Below are 19,681 nucleotides of genomic sequence, written 5' to 3' on the forward strand. Positions count from 1 at the left end.
GACTAGATATGTCACTGTTGATACAGATATATGTGACTAGATATGTCACTGGTTATACAAATATATGTGACTAGATATGTCACTGTTGATACAGATATATGTGACAAGATATGTCAATGATTATACAGATATATGTGACTAGATATGTCACTGTTTATACAGATAAATGACTAGATAAGTCACGGTTGATGCAGATGTATGTGACTAGATATGTCAATGTTTATACAGATATATGTGACTAGATATGTCACTGTTTATACAGATGTATGTGACTAGATATGTCACTGTTTATACAGGTATATGTGACTAGATATGTCACTGTTGATGCAGATATATGTGTCTAGATATGTCAGTGTTGATACAGATATATGTGACTAGATATGTCACTGTTGATACAGATATATGTGACTGCATATGTCAATGTTTATACAGATATATGTGACTAGATATGTCACTGTTTATACAGATATATGTGACTAGATATGTCACTGTTGATACAGATATATGTGACTAGATATGTCACTGTTGATACAGATATATGTGACTAGATATATCACTGTTGATACAGATATATGTGACTAGATATGTCACTGTTGATACAGATATATGTGACTGCATATGTCAATGTTTATACAGATATATGTGACTAGATATGTCACTGTTTATACAGATATATGTGACTAGATATGTCACTGTTGATACAGATATATGTGACTAGATATGTCACTGTTGATACAGATATATGTGACTAGATATATCACTGTTGATACAGATATATGTGACTAGATATGTCACTGTTTATACATAAAAATATATGTGACTAGATATGTCACTGTTTATACAGATATATGTGACTAGATATGTCACTGTTGATACAGATATATGTGACTAGATATGTCACTGTTTATACAGATATATGTGACACGATATGTCACTGTTGATACAGATATATGTGACTAGATATGTCACTGTTGATACAGATATATGTGACTAGATATGTCACTGTTGATACAGATATATGTGACTAGATATATCACTGTTGATACAGATATATGTGACTAGATATGTCACTGTTTATACATAAAAATATATGTGACTAGATATGTCACTGTTTATACAGATATATGTGACTAGATATGTCACTGTTGATACAGATATATGTGACTAGATATGTCACTGTTGATACAGATGTATGTGACTAGATATGTCACTGTTGATACAGATATATGTGACTAGATATGTCACTGTTTATACAGATATATGTGACACGATATGTCACTGTTTATACAGATATATGTGACACGATATGTCCATTTTGGCACTGCCCTTCGGGCCCTTAGGTTGTCGACCCCATAAAATTGAATCAGTCACCTAGGGATGTTATCTTTGTAACATGAGCGATTATGTATGATAATATCCATAGTCAGGAATGTGGTATGAAATTCATTTCCGATTAAAACACACAATCTGAAATTAACTGAAAATATCGCTATTGAAATCTTGTCGTGAGTGCTATTCATTTAATGTGATGACACAATCTAATTCAGATACTTATCATCACTCCGTTTCAAAGAGGATCTGACGTCATCCAGGTAACATTTACGATTAACAAATCAAATTACTGCCTTCAGAATCTTGAAGATGAATCTAATTTGTGCGAACTAGTATGACTAATGTGTATAACTTGCGTACGCAGATCTGGTACAACCAACATCGCAACTGTAAACGATCTTTTACAGTGCAGCCCTTACGACTTTCTCAGCTAAAGTTCCATTTTACAATCAACCGATCCTCGGTCAATTATAGTAACCGAATAACCGATTAAATTCCATCATCAATCAAAAATCGATAACTGAAGAAAATCAATAATCGATCACCAACGAATGATCTGTTTTGATCGATTTCTACAAAGGTTATGATGTGTCAGAGTATTATAGGATTACAACCTAACATTATTTTCTTGTACCATATATGATTATTGTTATTTCTATAACTGTCGTCGTCCGAATGATGTTAATGTATTAGTACGTTATCGTGGTGGACATTTTGAGTATCTGCATGTTCAAAATACGTTCATATTTACTACTTTTATAGAAAGGAAATTTTAGTCACAGACATTATTAGAGATTGAGGAATAACAGTTAAAAGTACACAATCATATTAGAGCTGGCGCACTGCGTACGTTCCTCATAGTATAGTAAGGCCGTACATACATGTGTAACGTTTAAAGACCGAGATTCAGTGTCTTTGGTTGTCCAGGCAAACCACTGGCTATCTAATCTCTACAGCAAATTTATGTGACAGGTCAGTAGCCCAAACCTGGCTGGTATGAGGAGGGTCGAAGATCTGTACAGTAATATGCAACCCGATACCTATGGTGGCTGATTTCTGCCATTTCGTTGTTTCGTTCTGGCGCCCCGACAGAACGATAATCTTCGTCTTTTCGCCCCCGATAATTAGCGTTATGGCGAAAAGACGCCACAACTCAACGCGAAATAACGAAAAAGTGAAGTCGCTAATCAGCGAGGCGAGTCTTTTCGCCCCGACCAGACGATAATTATCGTCTTTTTGCCCTGCTGTTTATCGTTATGGCGCCCTGCTAATAATAGTATTTTCGCCCCAACATAACGACAATTTCCGTTATGGCGCCTTCCGGCTAGTCATGCGCTGAGCAAACTCTCATAGAAGATGGCGGAACAAAGCAGTTACACCAGCCTTTTGAACGGAGACAATACCACTAGTATCCTTTTTTTTTTATTAAGCTTAAATTACTTTTTAAGGTGAGTTTTAAAATGATTTGGTACACATTGTACCGCTTATGTTCACTTGTTCCTGTTATCTATATGCTCGAATATACGGTTAAGTTGCTTTTTCAATTTTATATTTTGAAAACATAATTTATATACAGTAAAATGTGTAACATGTTGTAAGATACAATTTCTGATAATTTTCCTTAAACATTGTCAGAGCAGGATCTAATAAGAGAATATTATTTTGCTGGCTACACGTACTCCGAGATTATTCTTATTCTTTTCTACCGACAGTTTCAGACTATTTGACAACGCTTCAAATTTTTTTTTTACCACATCATTGATTTCCTCAATATGAGGATGTTATAACTAATATATTTTGAATGAAATTTGAGAAAATATGGTTAGTTTAAACAGCATTTTATTCAAAATATGGCAGTGACAAAATAATACAAAAATCAACAAAAAGGATTCGAAAACAAGTACATAAGTACTTATATCAATTCGTCTCCTTATTAATAAATCTGGCAGTAGGACGGCACTGTTACATATATTTTGATAGTATATTAGACAGAAAAGAAGAAATCAGGGAGGGGAGGGCAGAAGGGGTGCATCAGGAAACGAAAGAAAGTGGTTACAAAGAGATTAACAAGAAGAACTGCATTACTTGATTGAATCTGGTTGGAATGTGATTCATGAAAAGGTAACCCTAATAAGCTCTATATAAGGATGCATTAAATACATTGGAAACCTCTAAATTACCTTATGTTGATTCCAATCAAAAAGTATACTGATATCCTGTAAAATGCAAGAGTGTTGAAGTCTATATTAATTTCAGTATCAACAAGACTCATTAAGTCTAAATGTCACAAGTGTTGTCGAACAACATAGGTTTCAAAGTTAATGTACATTGTTTAAAGAAACGCAATAATTACATACATTTAATAATAAAATAAAGTAAATAAATCTTGCCCTAAAATCGTTTCGACTTACAGATAAATTGTTGGACAGAGTCAAAAATATCTAAGTTATATTGATCTGGCATATCAGGATTTCCATACAGCAGCAGATTTAAATTATTCCCAGGTGGAAGATTAGTAAAACATTGTAGTCTTAATTGTCCGAAGTTAGGACAAAAGAGGAGAAAGTGTTCAGTAGTTTCATTGGAACGGTTACAAGAACACATGGGACTTTCAGCTAAGTTACGTAAAAATAAGTGGCTATTAAGGGAACTACAGTTCATCCTCAGCCGAGGGTGGTGAATTGGCCAAATCTACTTTTGCAGTAATAGTAATAGGATGGAACAAGATTACTGTGATTATAGTTGACATACACAGACTTCTTAAGGTTAGTAAATTGTGTCCTTTTGCCTTACTCCGTACATTTATCAAAACAAGTTTTAAAATCAACTTTGTATAATGTTTATTGATATAGTTTCGTACAGAGTGGCAATCGGGACATATTACTTTAAAATGTATGGCAAATCTATACGATGTGTATGTAAACGCGCACTTTCTTTTATGTTACTTTTTGTTTTTCTGTTGCTTGGTATTCGAAAACTACATGTACTTTACTATCAGACTCTGCATATTATCTTCAACAATCTAAAAACTGTTCTTCAAAACCCGTACTACATTATTATATTGATATTGCTTTTAAGCAATGACATCGAAACCAATCCCGGTCCTGATTTACACTCGCAAGAGTTTTCTTTTTTCCATCTGAATTCAAGAAGTATTCGTAATAAAATTTCTGATATTGAATCAATAGCTCATGAATATACAGTTCTTTTGTTTACTGAAACACATCTCGACGAAAATGTGCCAAACTCTGATCTTTTAATTGAAGGTTTCTCGGAGCCACTCCGACTAGATAGGAATTGTTTTGGTGGCGGTGTAATGGCCTACATAGCTGAAGATGTTCATTTTAAACGTCGACAGGATTTAGAATTTAATGGGGGTGAAATTTTATGGATAGAATTGAATTGTACTGGTTTCTCCTATCTGATCTGTACTGTGTACCGTCCTGAAGGATCAAATATACCTTTTTGGGACAATTTCCAAGCATCCATTGAAAGGGCTTTTAATTATTGTGCCAATGTCATCATACTTAGCGATATTAATATTGATTTGTTAAAGATTCGAAATCATAGACTTAATGATATTGTTTTACTTTTTAACTTAACGAATGTAATAAATGAACCTACCCGTATCACCTATAATACACAGACTCTTATTGACCCCATTTTTGTTAGCGATACTGTACATGTTTTAGACTCTTCTGTCATACCCGTTGAAAATGGAATAAGTGACCATTCTGCCACTCATGTAGTTATTGAGATACCAGGTAAAAATACGAATACATACAAACGGGATGTTTGGATTTATAAAGATGCTAATTATGACCTATCAAATAACTTGATCAGAAATTGTTCACGGGGGGAATATTTTGAAAATTGTAATATAGATGAAGCTTGTGATATTTTCACCTCAACATTTCTTGAGTTTGCTAATCAATGTATACCAAAGAAAACTATTACTGTTAGGAAGAATGATAAACCCTGGTTTAATTCAGAATTGCGAAGAGAAATCAGGAAACGGGATAGGCTACACAAACAAGCTCGTAGAACTAATCGCCCAAATGACATTCTAAAATTTAAGCAACAGAGAAACAAAGTAAATAACATGAAAAAGTATGCTAAAACATCGTTTTTGAAAATATTAATGAAATTGTTGATAACTTATCGTTGTCTGATTCTAAAAACTATTGGAAACTTATGCATCGACTTATTGGTAAAACAAGTAAATCAGAATCTATTCCTTCATTATATGACAGTGATAAAGGTGAATTAATTTATGAGGACAAAGAAAAGGCAAATTTGCTCAATACATTTTTTTGTTCTATTGCTAATAACGTCGATGAATCCACTGTTGTCCCTGATTTTCCTTCTAGATGTCACAATTCCATTGAAAATATTGTTTTCTCTGTAAATGAAATTAAGGACATTCTTTTAACTTTGAAGCTAAATAAAGCTACCGGTAAAGACAAAATTAGTCATGAAATGTTGAAAAATACTGCAGAAAGTGTGAGTGTACCTCTTCAATTACTTTTTAATTTATCTCTGAGTCAATGTAAGTTTCCAAGTCAGTGGAAAACAGCTATAGTAGTACCTTTATTTAAAAAGGGTGAACGTTTTTTGTCGTCTAATTATAGACCTATTTCTCTTCTTAGTACAGTTAGTAAGGTGTTTGAACGAGTAATCTACAAACATTTATACAATTTTATCATTAATAATAATCTTTTGTACAAACACCAGTCAGGTTTTGTTCCAGGCCATTCAACTGTTACACAATTACTGGAAATTTATCACAACATCTGTGTATCACTAGAAAACAAGCGTCAAACATGTATGGTATTTTTTGATATTTCGAAGGCTTTCGATAGAGTTTGGCATGGTGGTTTAATGAAAAAAGTTCAAGCATACGGTTTTAAAGGTAAAATTTATAATTGGCTGAAAGATTATTTAAGTGGTAGAAATCAAATTGTATATTTACGTGACGCTGTCTCTTACATAGGTTACATAAAAGCTGGTGTACCACAAGGTTCTGTTTTAGGACCATTTTTATTTTTATTGTATATCAATGACATTTGTTAATACCTATTTTCGATGTCTAGAATGTTTGCCGACGACACTTCACTAGCATATTCTTCAAATAGTGCTGCAGAAATTGAACATTATATGAACCGCGATTTAGCAGTTATTGATAACTGGTCTAAGAAATGGAATGTGAATTTCAACCCTAATAAAACTGATGTGGTTCTTTTTAATGGCTCTTTAGACAGATTAGATGTTCAGTTGACTTTTAATAATACCACGCTTACGAACAGTGCTACACATAAACACTTAGGAGTAACTTTTAATGAAAATGGTAAGTGGGAAACACATATCTCCAATATTGTAAGATCAGCCTCTAAGCATTTATCAGTTTTACGAAAATTGAAATTAACTGTAAATAAAGAAATTTTATCTAAACTGTATATTGTATTCATCAGACCTATTTTAGAATATGCGAGCGAAGTGTGGGATGGTTGTAATTATACAGACTGTGATAAATTAGAAAAAGTCCAACTAGAAGCCGCCAGAATAGTTACAGGTTTGCCTTTATTTGCAAGTAGGGTGTCTCTATATAATGAAACCGGTTGGGAAAAACTTGAAGACAGACGGAAACAGAGAAAGTTGTTATTGTTTTATAAAATACAACAAAATTTAGCTCCTTCATATCTACATGATATCGTAACCAATAGAGTAAACGAAATCAGTAGATACAATTTGAGAAATGGTCAAGATTACATTATACCCATGTGTCGATTAGTCTTGTATGAAAAATCATTTTTACCTAGTACTATTAGAATGTGGAACTCGTTAGACATCTCTACCAGAAATATAGAATCATTACCAAAATTTAAACAATCTATTACTGGAAAAGACAAACCTGTTACTAAACTGTCTATAGGCAACAGAAAATTTGACATAATACATACTAGACTTCGTCACGGTTGTAGCACTTTGAATGCAGACCTTTTCAGGTGTAATTTAGTTTTATCACCAGCATGTAGCTGTTCTTACCCATTAGAAAACCCATTTCATTACTTTTTTCAGTGTACTTCATACAACTTTTGCCGTGATATATTTCTCAGAAAACTATCCAGATATGATGTAGTCGTCGATTTAGATGTACTATTGAACGGTTCTGTTAATTTAAACCAGACTGATAATGATAGTATACGTTTATTTGTACAAGAATATATTAAAAACACTAACCGTTTTGCATAATCCAATCTATTAGTTGTATTCAGTCTGCTACAACTGAGTATCTTAAATAAATTTCTTATTATATACTTTATGTAACTGCTTTTTATATACAATTATTTGTTCAAACCCTTGATAGTTAATATATTTATATCCTATAGGTATACTGTCATACAAATGAAATTTTCTGCATTATTGTTGATATTGGGAATACTTTATAGTATACTATCTGTATAAAGTAATGTTTTGTTTTGTTTTATTTTATATAATATTAGATATGTACATTAATACCATCTGTTTACAATTAGCTGCCACATATTTATTTAATATTATTTACCATTGTATACTATTGTATGGAAGAGGACGTTTATAAGTTATATAACTTGTGTCCAATTCCATTTGAATTATTTCAAATAAAATATGTTTAAACTAAGGTTAGTAAGTGATGGGTTATGCTTAACGTCGTCCGGAAGAGCGTTCCATAAGTCAACAGAGGAAGGTAGAAAAGAGTCTTTATATAGTTTAGTACGACATCTTATTTGACAGAATTTATTTACGTTTCTAGTATCGTGAGAGTGAATGTCAGAATGACGAGCGGGGAGTATGTTAGTTAAATAGGAGGGCACTGACCATGAACAATCTTATGAAGTTGTGTTATTTTATGTTTTCGTCTTCTTTCAATAAGAGGGTCCAACCAGTTTCTAAATACAATCTCTCATGACTAGTTAATTTAGTAGCCCCAGTTACATGTACAATCCTGGCTGCTTCGAGTTGAATGTTTTCTAACAGATGGCTTTGGCCTGTCGTTATATTGTCCCATACCACGTCCCCATATTCGAACAAAGGTCGAATAAAAGTAAAGTAAATAGTTTGAAGCATTTTTCTGTCAATGGAAAATTTCAGTTTTCTTAAAATGCCTATTTTTTTGGAAGCTTTGCTTATTATATATTGAACATGATCAGTCCACCCTCCATTAGACGAGATAAAGACACCTAGGTGTTTGTGGCATGTTACCTCTGTTAGTGGGTTGTTGTTCATAGACAAAGGGGGATGGAGTGGTTTGTCATTTTGTCTACCTACTGTCATTGACACTGTCTTACTAGGATTGAAATCGACAAGCCATGTTTTTGACCATTTATGAATTTTGTTTAGATTATCGTTCAAGAGATTAGCGCTCAAATCCGGCAAATCCACTATAACGTATAGAGACGTATCGTCAGCAAACAACTTTATGTTACAATTAATATCTTGGACGATGTCATTTATAAAAAATTAGAAATAATAATGGACCTAGAATTGGCCCCTGAGGCACTCCAGCAGAAATGTACGTTAAGTTTGATTGTTTACCATTGATGACAACATGTTGGCAGCGATTACGTAAATAGCTCGAGAACCAATCAAATAATTTACCTGTGATGCCAAAGTTTTGGAGTTTAGAAAGAAGGCCACGATGCCATACTCGGTCGAAAGCCTTACTTATATCGCAGAAGACCATTCTAATTTCTTTACCATTATCTAAAGTGGAAAAAATATCATTAGAAATAGATACAAGTTGATTTATAGTGGAATCACCGGATCTGAAACCCGACTGACAAGATGAGAGTAAGGACTTGTCAGTTAAATAGTTATAAACATATTTATATATACACCTTTCCATCATTTTACCTATTATAGACAAAAGAGAGATGGGACGGTAATTTCCGAGAACAGAAGGATCGTCTTTTTTGTGCACGGGAGTAACATTCGCCCTTTTCCATTGCGACGGTAACTTATAAGTAGAAAGAGAGTGATTGAATAATGTTTGAAGTGGATAGCTAAGAACTTCGGCTGCTTCTTTGATTAGTCGTGGGTTTATGAGGTCAGGACCAACAGCTTTTTTTGCAGTCAAGAGAATGTATTACGTCAAGGACATCTTGTCGTGATATGACAATGTCAGAAAGAGTATGATTGTGGGATTTTTGTAGATCAGGAGGGTCAACATTAGTGTCGTTTATATTAGAATGTGAGCTGAAGAAAGTGTTAAAGGCATTGGCTTTGTCTAAGTCGTCGTGTATAAAGTTACCGTTATAGGAAATAGGAGGAATACAGGTTTTTTTTGGCTTGAGTTAGACATAAAACGATTAACAATTTTCCACCATTCTTTGCTGCTGGTATTAGTATGGTTAAGCTTTGTACATAATTTGTTAAAATAATCACGTTTATATTTACGAATGGCATTTACACACATACATATTACGAGCTTTCCTAAAATTCGACCAGTCGTCAGCATTCTGTGACTGTTTGGCTTTGCGGTGTATATACTTACGTCTACGAATCAATTTTCTAATTGCACCATTCATCCAAACAGCATCATTCGCTCTTACAATTATATCTTTATTAGGTATACACTCATTTGCAATTGTAAGTAAACAACGTGTAAATTGCTCTGTACTTATGTCTATGTCATTACTGTCGAGAGTGCTGTCCCAATCAACGTTAGAAAGTCTGTCACGATATTTGTCGTAGTTGGTAGTTGCCTAGGTCGTATAGCCATACTTTACGTTTAAAACTGGATTTTAGGGGTTTAGAAATGTTAAGAGTGCCGTACACGGGACAATGATATCTAATAGGCTGATCGAGGAAATTTTCACCGACATGACACATGTTTACCAAAAATGGATCACTTGCGCAAATTATATCTAACAGGGAGGAAGACGATTCAGTGAAGAAAGTAGGACTGGCAACGCTTTGGGTAAGATTTAAAGTAGATAGTAAATTACGTAGGTGTAGACAGTTGTTAGTATCACTTAGTAAAGGGCCTGTTTCCAAAATGGCCCCTTCTCTGATTCAAATTTCCTGTTGGTGGTGCATTGCCCATGCCGTTATGGTCACAAATCTATAAAGTATAAAGATTTAGGTCACTTGGTTTGTTTTTTATGGCTCCTCAAAGTTGTACCTTTCATAAGCTGTCTAAGTATTGATAAAATGTGCATGTTATGTAAAATATTAATGAAAATCTAATCAAATGATGGTCACCGTAAAGAATACATTCATGGCATGATTGTGACAAAAAAATCATGTTTCCATCGCGCCATTTGGCTGTTTTATGGAAGAAACAATCTCAAAAATGCCATTTTCGATGATAACATTTTAGACACAAAACCTGTGTTTTTTTTAGAGAATACACCCTTTTATGGGCGTTGGATGCAAACCAATTTTTATCCTATTAAACAGTACGTAATATGCTATTGATGAGAGGAAAAATCATCAACATGTAAGTGGTGGAACATTTTCAAATCTTGGGTTGAATTAGCCTATGGTTGAATTGCCGATTTTCGACTTTCTTTAGATAATTAACAAAAACACGAGAGTATTTGCTCGGTATGTTGAGAATATGTAAACAGATATGAAAAAAAAGTGAGAGAAACACTTTTTCATAAAAAAAATCCAAGATGGCTACTTCACAAGTCCCCGTGGTTGAAGACATTGGCTGACAAATAGACAGAACAACAAACAAAACGTGTTCCTTATGATTTTGGTTAGTTTTCGCATTTAAGGGAGTGTTCATAGCTACGGGCGATTGTATAATACCTATATTTATAAGTTTGGTTAGTCACATGGTAACGGAGATCTTTCATATCGAGCCCCAAACATACTTTCGACATATGCACTCCGTTGCCGCATGGAAAACTATTTCAAGTTTTGTCGGAATTTCTTCACATGTGGTTGTAATGGTCGAGGGTTTTCCAGCGCCCTGTAATACCCAAGGTAGAACAAGATACTGGAGATGTGCGCACACATTCCCATCGTTCTCTCTCCAACTGGGCACTGGCAGTAGTAGTAGTAGTAGTAGTAGTAGTCCTTTATTGGGGCCTCATCATCGGGTGAAACGGTGAACCGTATCCAAACGTTATATTTTGTTTGGCTTTTGTGTCGAGAATGTATTTGACATCGGAGAAGGTCTAATGCCTGTACTATGGAGTGGAAAGTTTTGGACACACTTGACTTGGAAATTCCAAAAAGAGAAGAACACCGACTCCAGGAAATGTCGGTTTTCAGTTTTACCCAGAACAGTAATAGAGCATCGTGTGTAGTCTTGGTATATATACCAGATGAAAGATATGGGGAACAGTGCGAGTGGATTTCGAGGAACTGATCTTTGGACCAACCTGTCCAGGCCATGCATGCCGAGTCATCAAGAGAAGAAAAGCTTATTGCAAACACAGACTGGTTCTGTGAAAGGACGTGCGACACCTCTAGGAGGTCATTAATGATTTCGGACGATTTTGATGGTAACTGAGATTCCAAGGAACCTCTACCATCAAGGACAACCTCTGTAGACGGATCTAAGTAGTTACCAATAAGGTGAATGGGGCAGAGGCGGGATGAGGTGGGACACCACAGTTTGTGTGAATAGATCAGGTGATGTCTTGCACGTTTTGGTAAGACTGATGATTTTATTCCATTTATTGCAAAGGTAACAAGACAGAGACAGCATTTTTTGTGTGAAGATGATCCATTCAAAAGATCATGAAGGGTCAGCAACGGCAGGATATGGGACGGGGAGTCGTCTTCTTCCTCTATTTCCTGGTTCTGCTCGGGTTCAGGTTCAGGCTGATTTTTGTTCCGAAGATACTTCATGTAGCACTTCTGGCAAATAAGTGCTTGTTCCTTTGCTGACATCAATCCTTGTTGCACCAGCGTATCTAGGAGCCATTTATATTGTGGACTATTTACATTGCGTGCACTTCTGTTCTTATTGCCACTACGTTTCTTGAAGTATAGTTGACAGCCTTCTCCAACACATTTACCCTCCATCTTGAAACAATAACGATTGGTTTATGAAGCGTCGATAAAGTAACAAAATAGCAAGCCACCGATGATTGCTGTAAACAGCTAATACTTAGTAGTTTGGTACAATTATGCGAAAATGTGTGATAAATAACGAACAACTAATTATACAAAATAACAAGACAATATAATAAATCACATTCAATACCTCCAAGAAGCGCAGAATTGATTGATTACTTAGAACAAAATAAAGTATTTCATATGGATAATCTATCTATTCGATGTGGCGTGGTCGGCAGGCACAAAGAAAGTGAGACAAGTCAGGGTCCCAACCCTGACAGAGCCACAACGCTTTGGAGATGGGACAATAAAACAAGGAAAGTGAGACAAGAATAGCTAGCGTCGAGTCAATGATTCCGTAAACGTATAGACAAAGACAAGAAGATACGGATAAATGTACAAGGCCACACGATCAGAAAATTCAAAAGAGGACAACTTGAGATAGAACAGTATTCATGTATCAGGGTGTCCTCAGTGTAAATCTTTATATCGATACTGTTTATTTAGTCGTTAGATATCATAAAACTGTCATGAAAATATCCGCTCTGATATTCAATATAAAATTTTGTATATAATAAGCTATATAATAGGGTTTCAGACAAGGTTGTTACTCATTTCCCCTTTTCTTTCAATTTACAACCACATTCAGGCGGCGATATGAGAACGTTCCACCACATGGAATTAGCTGATTTTTGGTACACATATGAAACAAGTAAAGCTCTATCCGAGTTTGTGATGGAAATTTGCATCCAAAACTATATAACGGGAGAAAATTGCAATTTTATGGCATTTTTTCTTCATAATTGTGTCTCTGCAAGTGCATTTTCATCTGAGAAAATTTTTGTTTTATGTTTTATGAATAAACACGATGTTTTGGAAATATTTATCAAAAGAAATTTATACTATGTTGCGAATTACAATTTCGAGATAACCTTCTTTTATTTACGACCTTATGTCTTTGATGCTCAAAATGACAACTTTATAAAAATACATTTTCACTGACATTATGAAATCTGGGTGTCGGAAAGGTGTAAAATTATCATTCGGAAAAAAAACTGTAGTTGAGCTAGATAAGAAATCATACGGGGGCAGGCTCCTATGGAGAATTAATATTACTGGAAACAGGCCCGTTGCATTGAAGTCACCAGTTACAATTATATTAGTGATTCCGGTACTGAAAGCGAGATCTATAGAATGGGCAATGCGATCCCAGGAAGAAACTGGTGCATCGGGGGGCCTATAGAAAGTCCCATATAAAATGGACCTTCCAGAAATATTTAGCTGCAACCATACACACTCGACTGAGGTTAACTCTAGGTCGGGTCGACGTTTAGAGGAAATTTCATCGCTTACATATACTGACACTCCTCCTCCTTGCCTATTGGGTCTCCAGTAACAAAAGGGGATGCAAAACCAGGAAAGTCTAAATCAGAAGTTATCTCGTCAGGACTAAGCCACGTTTCGGTAAAGGACAGGATAGTTATATTATGTAATTCATTGAAAAGAATATCAAGTTTTGTTTCCAACTTTGGACATTTAGGTGCACAAAAGAAAAATAAAGTTGTAAAATTAGAAGAGCATGATGAAACCGCGGGAAGATCTGATTCAGACTCACTTGGCCCAGGGTTACTCTCAACATCACCAGAGAGAAGGAGCAAAAGTCTAATTATTAACAAAGTGATACATATCGTAGTAGAGAGAGATACAACACTCTTAACTTCATTAGGTACATTCATATCAGTAAAATGTATTTGTAACTTAATCGGAGTAAGTAAGACATTCACCAATAGCGGTAATACATGTAGTACAAATACCACAAATAAGATGTCTACAAGCATAGCTCCAGACATACATGCGTGGTTGCAAAATACAGAATAACAACGATTGTAAAATTGGCCTATCCGGATACAATACAAACTAGGGCAAATCGGCATTTAAGTTACAGAGGATAATCATTGGAGAAACATGAGAAATCTCATCCGGATAGGGTACATACTGAACCATTTCGTACTAAGACCAACAGAGATTTGGGTAGGAAAGTATAATGCAGTGTAGTATTTGAGGAAGAGTATATTTATAAGAGGGTGAAAGTTGTAAAGGGAAGGGGTCGTGCAAAAAATGAAAAGCATAGTAGTCAAAAGGTTGGAGAGCATGATGAATAGTAGATGGATCGGGAGGATAGAAAAATCAACTTGGAATGAGAAAATAGAGGAATACGCTAGGAGAATATATATATATATATATCCATACATACATGAGTCTAGAATAAGGACATATAGAGCAGTATAATTAAAAACGTGATGTTTACCTCAATATAATAAGGTTTAAAAAGATGTAGATTCGCACAAAAGAAAAGACGTGTCAAGACAGTTAATTTCCTCAAAGGAGATCCGCGAAACAGGACATCACTCTCACCCATTAGCTAGTCTGGGCTATTGCAAATCTAAAGGAGCGTTGACAGAAAATGAAGCCAAGAGACCCGAACTGGAGGGATCGGCAATAGCAATAAATGTACAGAGCAGTGACGCGGCAGGGCATAGGTAAAATGGGGGAAAATCGAACTGTTTCGCAGATCTCCCCTGCCAGTTCACTCGACATTTTAAAGGACATACATACATACATACATACATATGAAAATATGTTTGCGAACCCCCCCCCCCCCCACCCCAAAAAAAAAAATCAACATTGCATGTTATATAATTATAGAGAGCGTACAAAGCCACGTTTATATGTATGTAATATAAATTATGAACGGTTATTTCAGCTGTAGACAACTACATCGGATACTCAGATCACTAGGTCTTCGTCGTCAGCATGCGGTAACGGATTAAGTATCCTCCTTATTTGGTAAAATACATACCTGGTGAAACGTATCATTTTATTCGGCTCAAATACTCACTTCGGATAAGTTATTCCAGTATGATTTATAATAAAGCCCCGAAAGGAATGTATAAAACGCAGATGCATTTGTAATCGTTATCGCATTTGTCGCATATTCTTAAAAAAAGCAACAAAAAAAAAAAAAAAACACAAAAACAAACAACCAATGATTGCGGCCATTTGTGATGAGCAACCAATTTTCCGCCATTCGCATATGTCGTATGTATTGTTGTTTGAGTTTCTATTTCAAAGAATAATCAAACCTATGTCTAATAGTATGAAACTGTAACAAAAATAAGAATGTATGGAATAAACTGGTATCTTAATTGTAATTTTGATTTTCGTCATCTTTGTACATTTCACATTACAGCAAGATATACAATGCAGTGGATCATCGCTTGGTTATAGAGCATGACGCGTTGTCTTTTAGTTTAAACTTTATTTTATTCAATAATACATGACAATATAATATATACAATATAATTTCAAAAAGGATTCAGAAACAAGTACTAAGTACTTTTGTAAATATGTCTCCTTGTAGACATAAAGTAGCTGTGGAACAGTACCGACAATACTATTTGGATATATACATGTATCACAGAGCAGTTAATTACATTTTAGCATGTGCATGGAATATAAAGATAAAGGGTGCAGGGGGTTGAAAGGGGCTGGGGATAATGCTTACGGTGGAGGTAGGACAAGCGCAGATTTATCCGCCGAATTCCGTATATGAAGAGGGGGCATTGGGTTTGTGCATATTGTATGAACTTTATGAAGTAACTAATTATGAGTACATTAAGTACATAAAATAAATAAATAAGGTAAAAAAAAATGATGTAATTTTGAATTTTTAGAAGCGTCTAGACTGACAGATGAAACGTACATGTGATCTGGTATTTCTTGACTGCCATACAGTAAGATGTTAACATTATAGTTGAGGAGTAGATGACTAAAGCATTGGAATCTAAGCTGTTGATAGTTAGGACAATGGAGGAGAAAATGTTCAGTAGTTTCAGAAGACAATTTACATGAACAAAGAGGACTATCAACTAAATTTCGTCTCAACAGGTGATCGTTTACAGAGCTGCAGTTCATTCGAAGCCTTACATGATGAATTTGACCGTGTCTGCTATTGCAGTAGTAATAGTGTTTAGGGACAGAGTAAGTGTCGGTATTTAAGAATGCTTTAAGTTTGGTAATTGACACTGTTTAATAGGGTTTTGTTCCAAATTAAATTCCCCTAAACATGAAGTTTAAGTCTAGTTTTGTAGCTGTACATTTTTGTAGACTCCCTATAATATCCAGTAAACTCATTGTAAATACCAGTAAACTCAATGTAAAGTTCAGTAAACTCAATGTAAATTCCAGGAAACTCATTGTAAATTCCAGTAAACTCAATGTAAATTCCAGCAAACTCGCTGTACATTTTTGTACACTCCCTATAATATCCAGTAAACTCAATGTAAATTCCAGTAAACTCAATGTAAATTCCAGTAAACTCAATGTAAATTCCAGTAAACTCATTGTACATTCCAGTAAACTCAATGTAAATTCCAGTAAACTCGCTGTAAACTTTTGTACACTCCCTATAATGTCCAGTAAACTCATTGTAAATTCCAGTAAACTCAATGTAAATTCCAGTAAACTCAATGTAAATTCCAGTAAACTCATTGTAAATTCCAGCAAACTCAATGTAAATTCCAGTAAACTCATTGTAAATTCCAGTAAACTCAATGTAAATTCCAGCAAACTCAATGTAAATTCCAGTAAACTCATTGTAAATTCCAGTAAACTCAATATAAATTCCAGTAAACTCATTGTAAATTCCAGTAAACTCAATGTAAATTCCAGTAAACTCATTGTAAATTCCAGTAAACTCAATGTAAATTCCAGCAAACTCAATGTAAATTCCAGTAAACTCATTGTAAATTCCAGCAAACTCAATGTAAATTCCAGTAAACTCATTGTAAATTCCAGTAAACTCAACGTAAATTCCAGTAAACTCATTGTAAATTCCAGTAAACTCAATGTAAATTCCAGCAAACTCGCTGTAAACTTTTGTACACTCCCTATAATGCCCAGTAAACTCAATGTAAATTCCAGTAAACTCAATGTAAATTCCAGGAAACTTATTGTAAATTCCAGTAAACTCAACGTAAATTCCAGGAAACTCATTGTAAATTCCAGTAAACTCAATGTAAATTCCAGCAAACTCGCTGTAAATTTTTGTACACTCCCTATAATGTCAGGTAAACTCAATGTAAATTCCAGTAAACTCAATGTAAATTCCAGTAAACTCAACGTAAATTCCAGGAAACTCATTGTAAATTCCAGTAAACTCAATGTAAATTCCAGCAATCTCATTGTAAACTCCAGTAAACTCATTGTAAACTCCAGTAAACTCATTGTAAACTCCAGTAAACTCAACGTAAATTCCAATAAACTCAATGTAAATTCCAGTAAACTCAATGTTAATTCCAGTAAACTCATTGTAAATTCCAGTAAACTTATTGTAAACTCGAGTAAACTCATTGTAAACTCCAGTAAACTCAACGTAAATTCCAGTAAACTCAATGTAAATTCCAGTAAACTCAATGTAAATTCCAGTAAACTCATTGTAAATTCCAGTAAACTCAATGTAAATTCCAGTAAACTCGCTGTAAACTTTTGTACACTCCCTATAATGTCCAGTAAACTCATTGTAAATTCCAGTAAACTCAATGTAAATTCCAGTAAACTCAATGTAAATTCCAGTAAACTCAATGTAAATTCCAGCAAACTCATTGTAAATTCCAGTAAACTCAACGTAAATTCCTGGAAACTCATTGTAAATTCCAGTAAACTCAATGTAAATTCCAGCAAACTCGCTGTAAATTTTTGTACACTCCCTATAATGTCAGGTAAACTCAATGTAAATTCCAGTAAACTCAATGTAAATTCCAGTAAACTCAACGTAAATTCCAGGAAACTCATTGTAAATTCCAGTAAACTCAATGTAAATTCCAGCAAACTCATTGTAAACTCCAGTAAACTCATTGTAAACTCCAGTAAACTCAACGTAAATTCCAATAAACTCAATGTAAATTCCAGTAAACTCAATGTAAATTCCAGTAAACTCATTGTAAACTCCAGTAAACTCAACGTAAATTCCAGTAAACTCAATGTAAATTCCAGTAAACTCAATGTAAATTCCAGCAAACTCATTGTAAATTCCAGTAAACTCAATGTAAATTCCAGGAAACTCATTGTAAATTCCAGTAAACTCAATGTAAATTCCAGCAAACTCGCTGTAAATTTTTGTACACTCCCTATAATATCCAGTAAACTAAATGTAAATTCCAGTAAACTCAATGTAAATTCCAGTAAACTCATTGTAAATTCCAGTAAACTCAATGTAAATTCCAGTAAACTCGCTGTAAATTCCAGTAAACTCATTGTAAACTCCAGTAAACTCATTGTAAATTCCAGTAAACTCAATGTAAATTCCAGCAAACTCAATGTAAATTTTAGGGAACTCAATGTTAATTCCAGTAAACCCAATGTTGATTCCATTAAAACCAATGTAAATTTAATCTAAACGTTAAGTTTGTCTCTTTAAAAAAAACCTCTTTGCCTAACAAACACAAACAAACAAACAACTGCTGTTTTGTCCACTCCCTAGCGCGCTGCTTGACCTGTGTCCAACATGAGTGTGCACATATACATGTGTGCATCACGACGACGTTGACGTTATACGACGAAGTTCCTGCCGGAGTTTTATTGTTCATATCTACTGTATGTAGCATTTTTGGAAGTCTGTGATTTCGTATTTCATTTACTCGAATCCTTTCGGACAGACGATGCTGGACTTCGATAAGACGTATATTTAAATCTCGACGATTGATGGCGGCATGTACATCTCCTCACCATAAACTTTCCTCAAATACGGCGGAAAATAAATTGATCCGTCGATCCAGATAAAAACGATGGATTATCCGACATACTTGAAGGCTTTTCACTTATTATATCTCACAAAGTCACACCAGTTTGTAGTATTCCAATCGACTGACCACTTGTGTGTATAATCTAGGCCATGTTCAACTGTACACATGTAACCGCCGGAAGTAGAAGAAAGCCGCCAAAACTTTATATTAATTTACAGTTTGATTTATTATCTACATTTATATAAGTGATGAGAAATTGATAAATTTTAAGTAAAGATAATCAAAGTACATGTTTTTGAATTAATAAACGTTAAGTTATAATTATATTGTGAATGTTGATATTACTTTACAAATACGCGCCTGACTCGTTTGGGCGGGAGGGGAGGGGGAGAGAAGAGGGACTCAGCGCTGTCGTTTGTAAATTTAGAGAAACTGATGAAAGTAGTGAATGCCAACTAATGCCTGTACAAAGAATTCTTTACAAGTGT

General features: G+C 34.6%; 1 protein-coding gene across 1 annotated transcript; it reads left to right on the plus strand.

The window, feature by feature from the left end:
- The first annotated feature begins 16,516 nt into the window (after window positions 1-16,516).
- Window positions 16,517-18,847, plus strand: LOC117319430 (putative uncharacterized protein DDB_G0282133). Its single transcript, XM_033874232.1, has one exon. It carries the CDS (start codon window positions 16,517-16,519, stop codon window positions 18,845-18,847), a length of 2,331 nt encoding a protein of 776 aa, XP_033730123.1.
- Window positions 18,848-19,681: the final 834 nt, after the last annotated feature.

Source organism: Pecten maximus, unplaced genomic scaffold (assembly GCF_902652985.1).
Source record: "Pecten maximus unplaced genomic scaffold, xPecMax1.1, whole genome shotgun sequence".
NCBI classification, from domain to species: domain Eukaryota; kingdom Metazoa; phylum Mollusca; class Bivalvia; order Pectinida; family Pectinidae; genus Pecten; species Pecten maximus.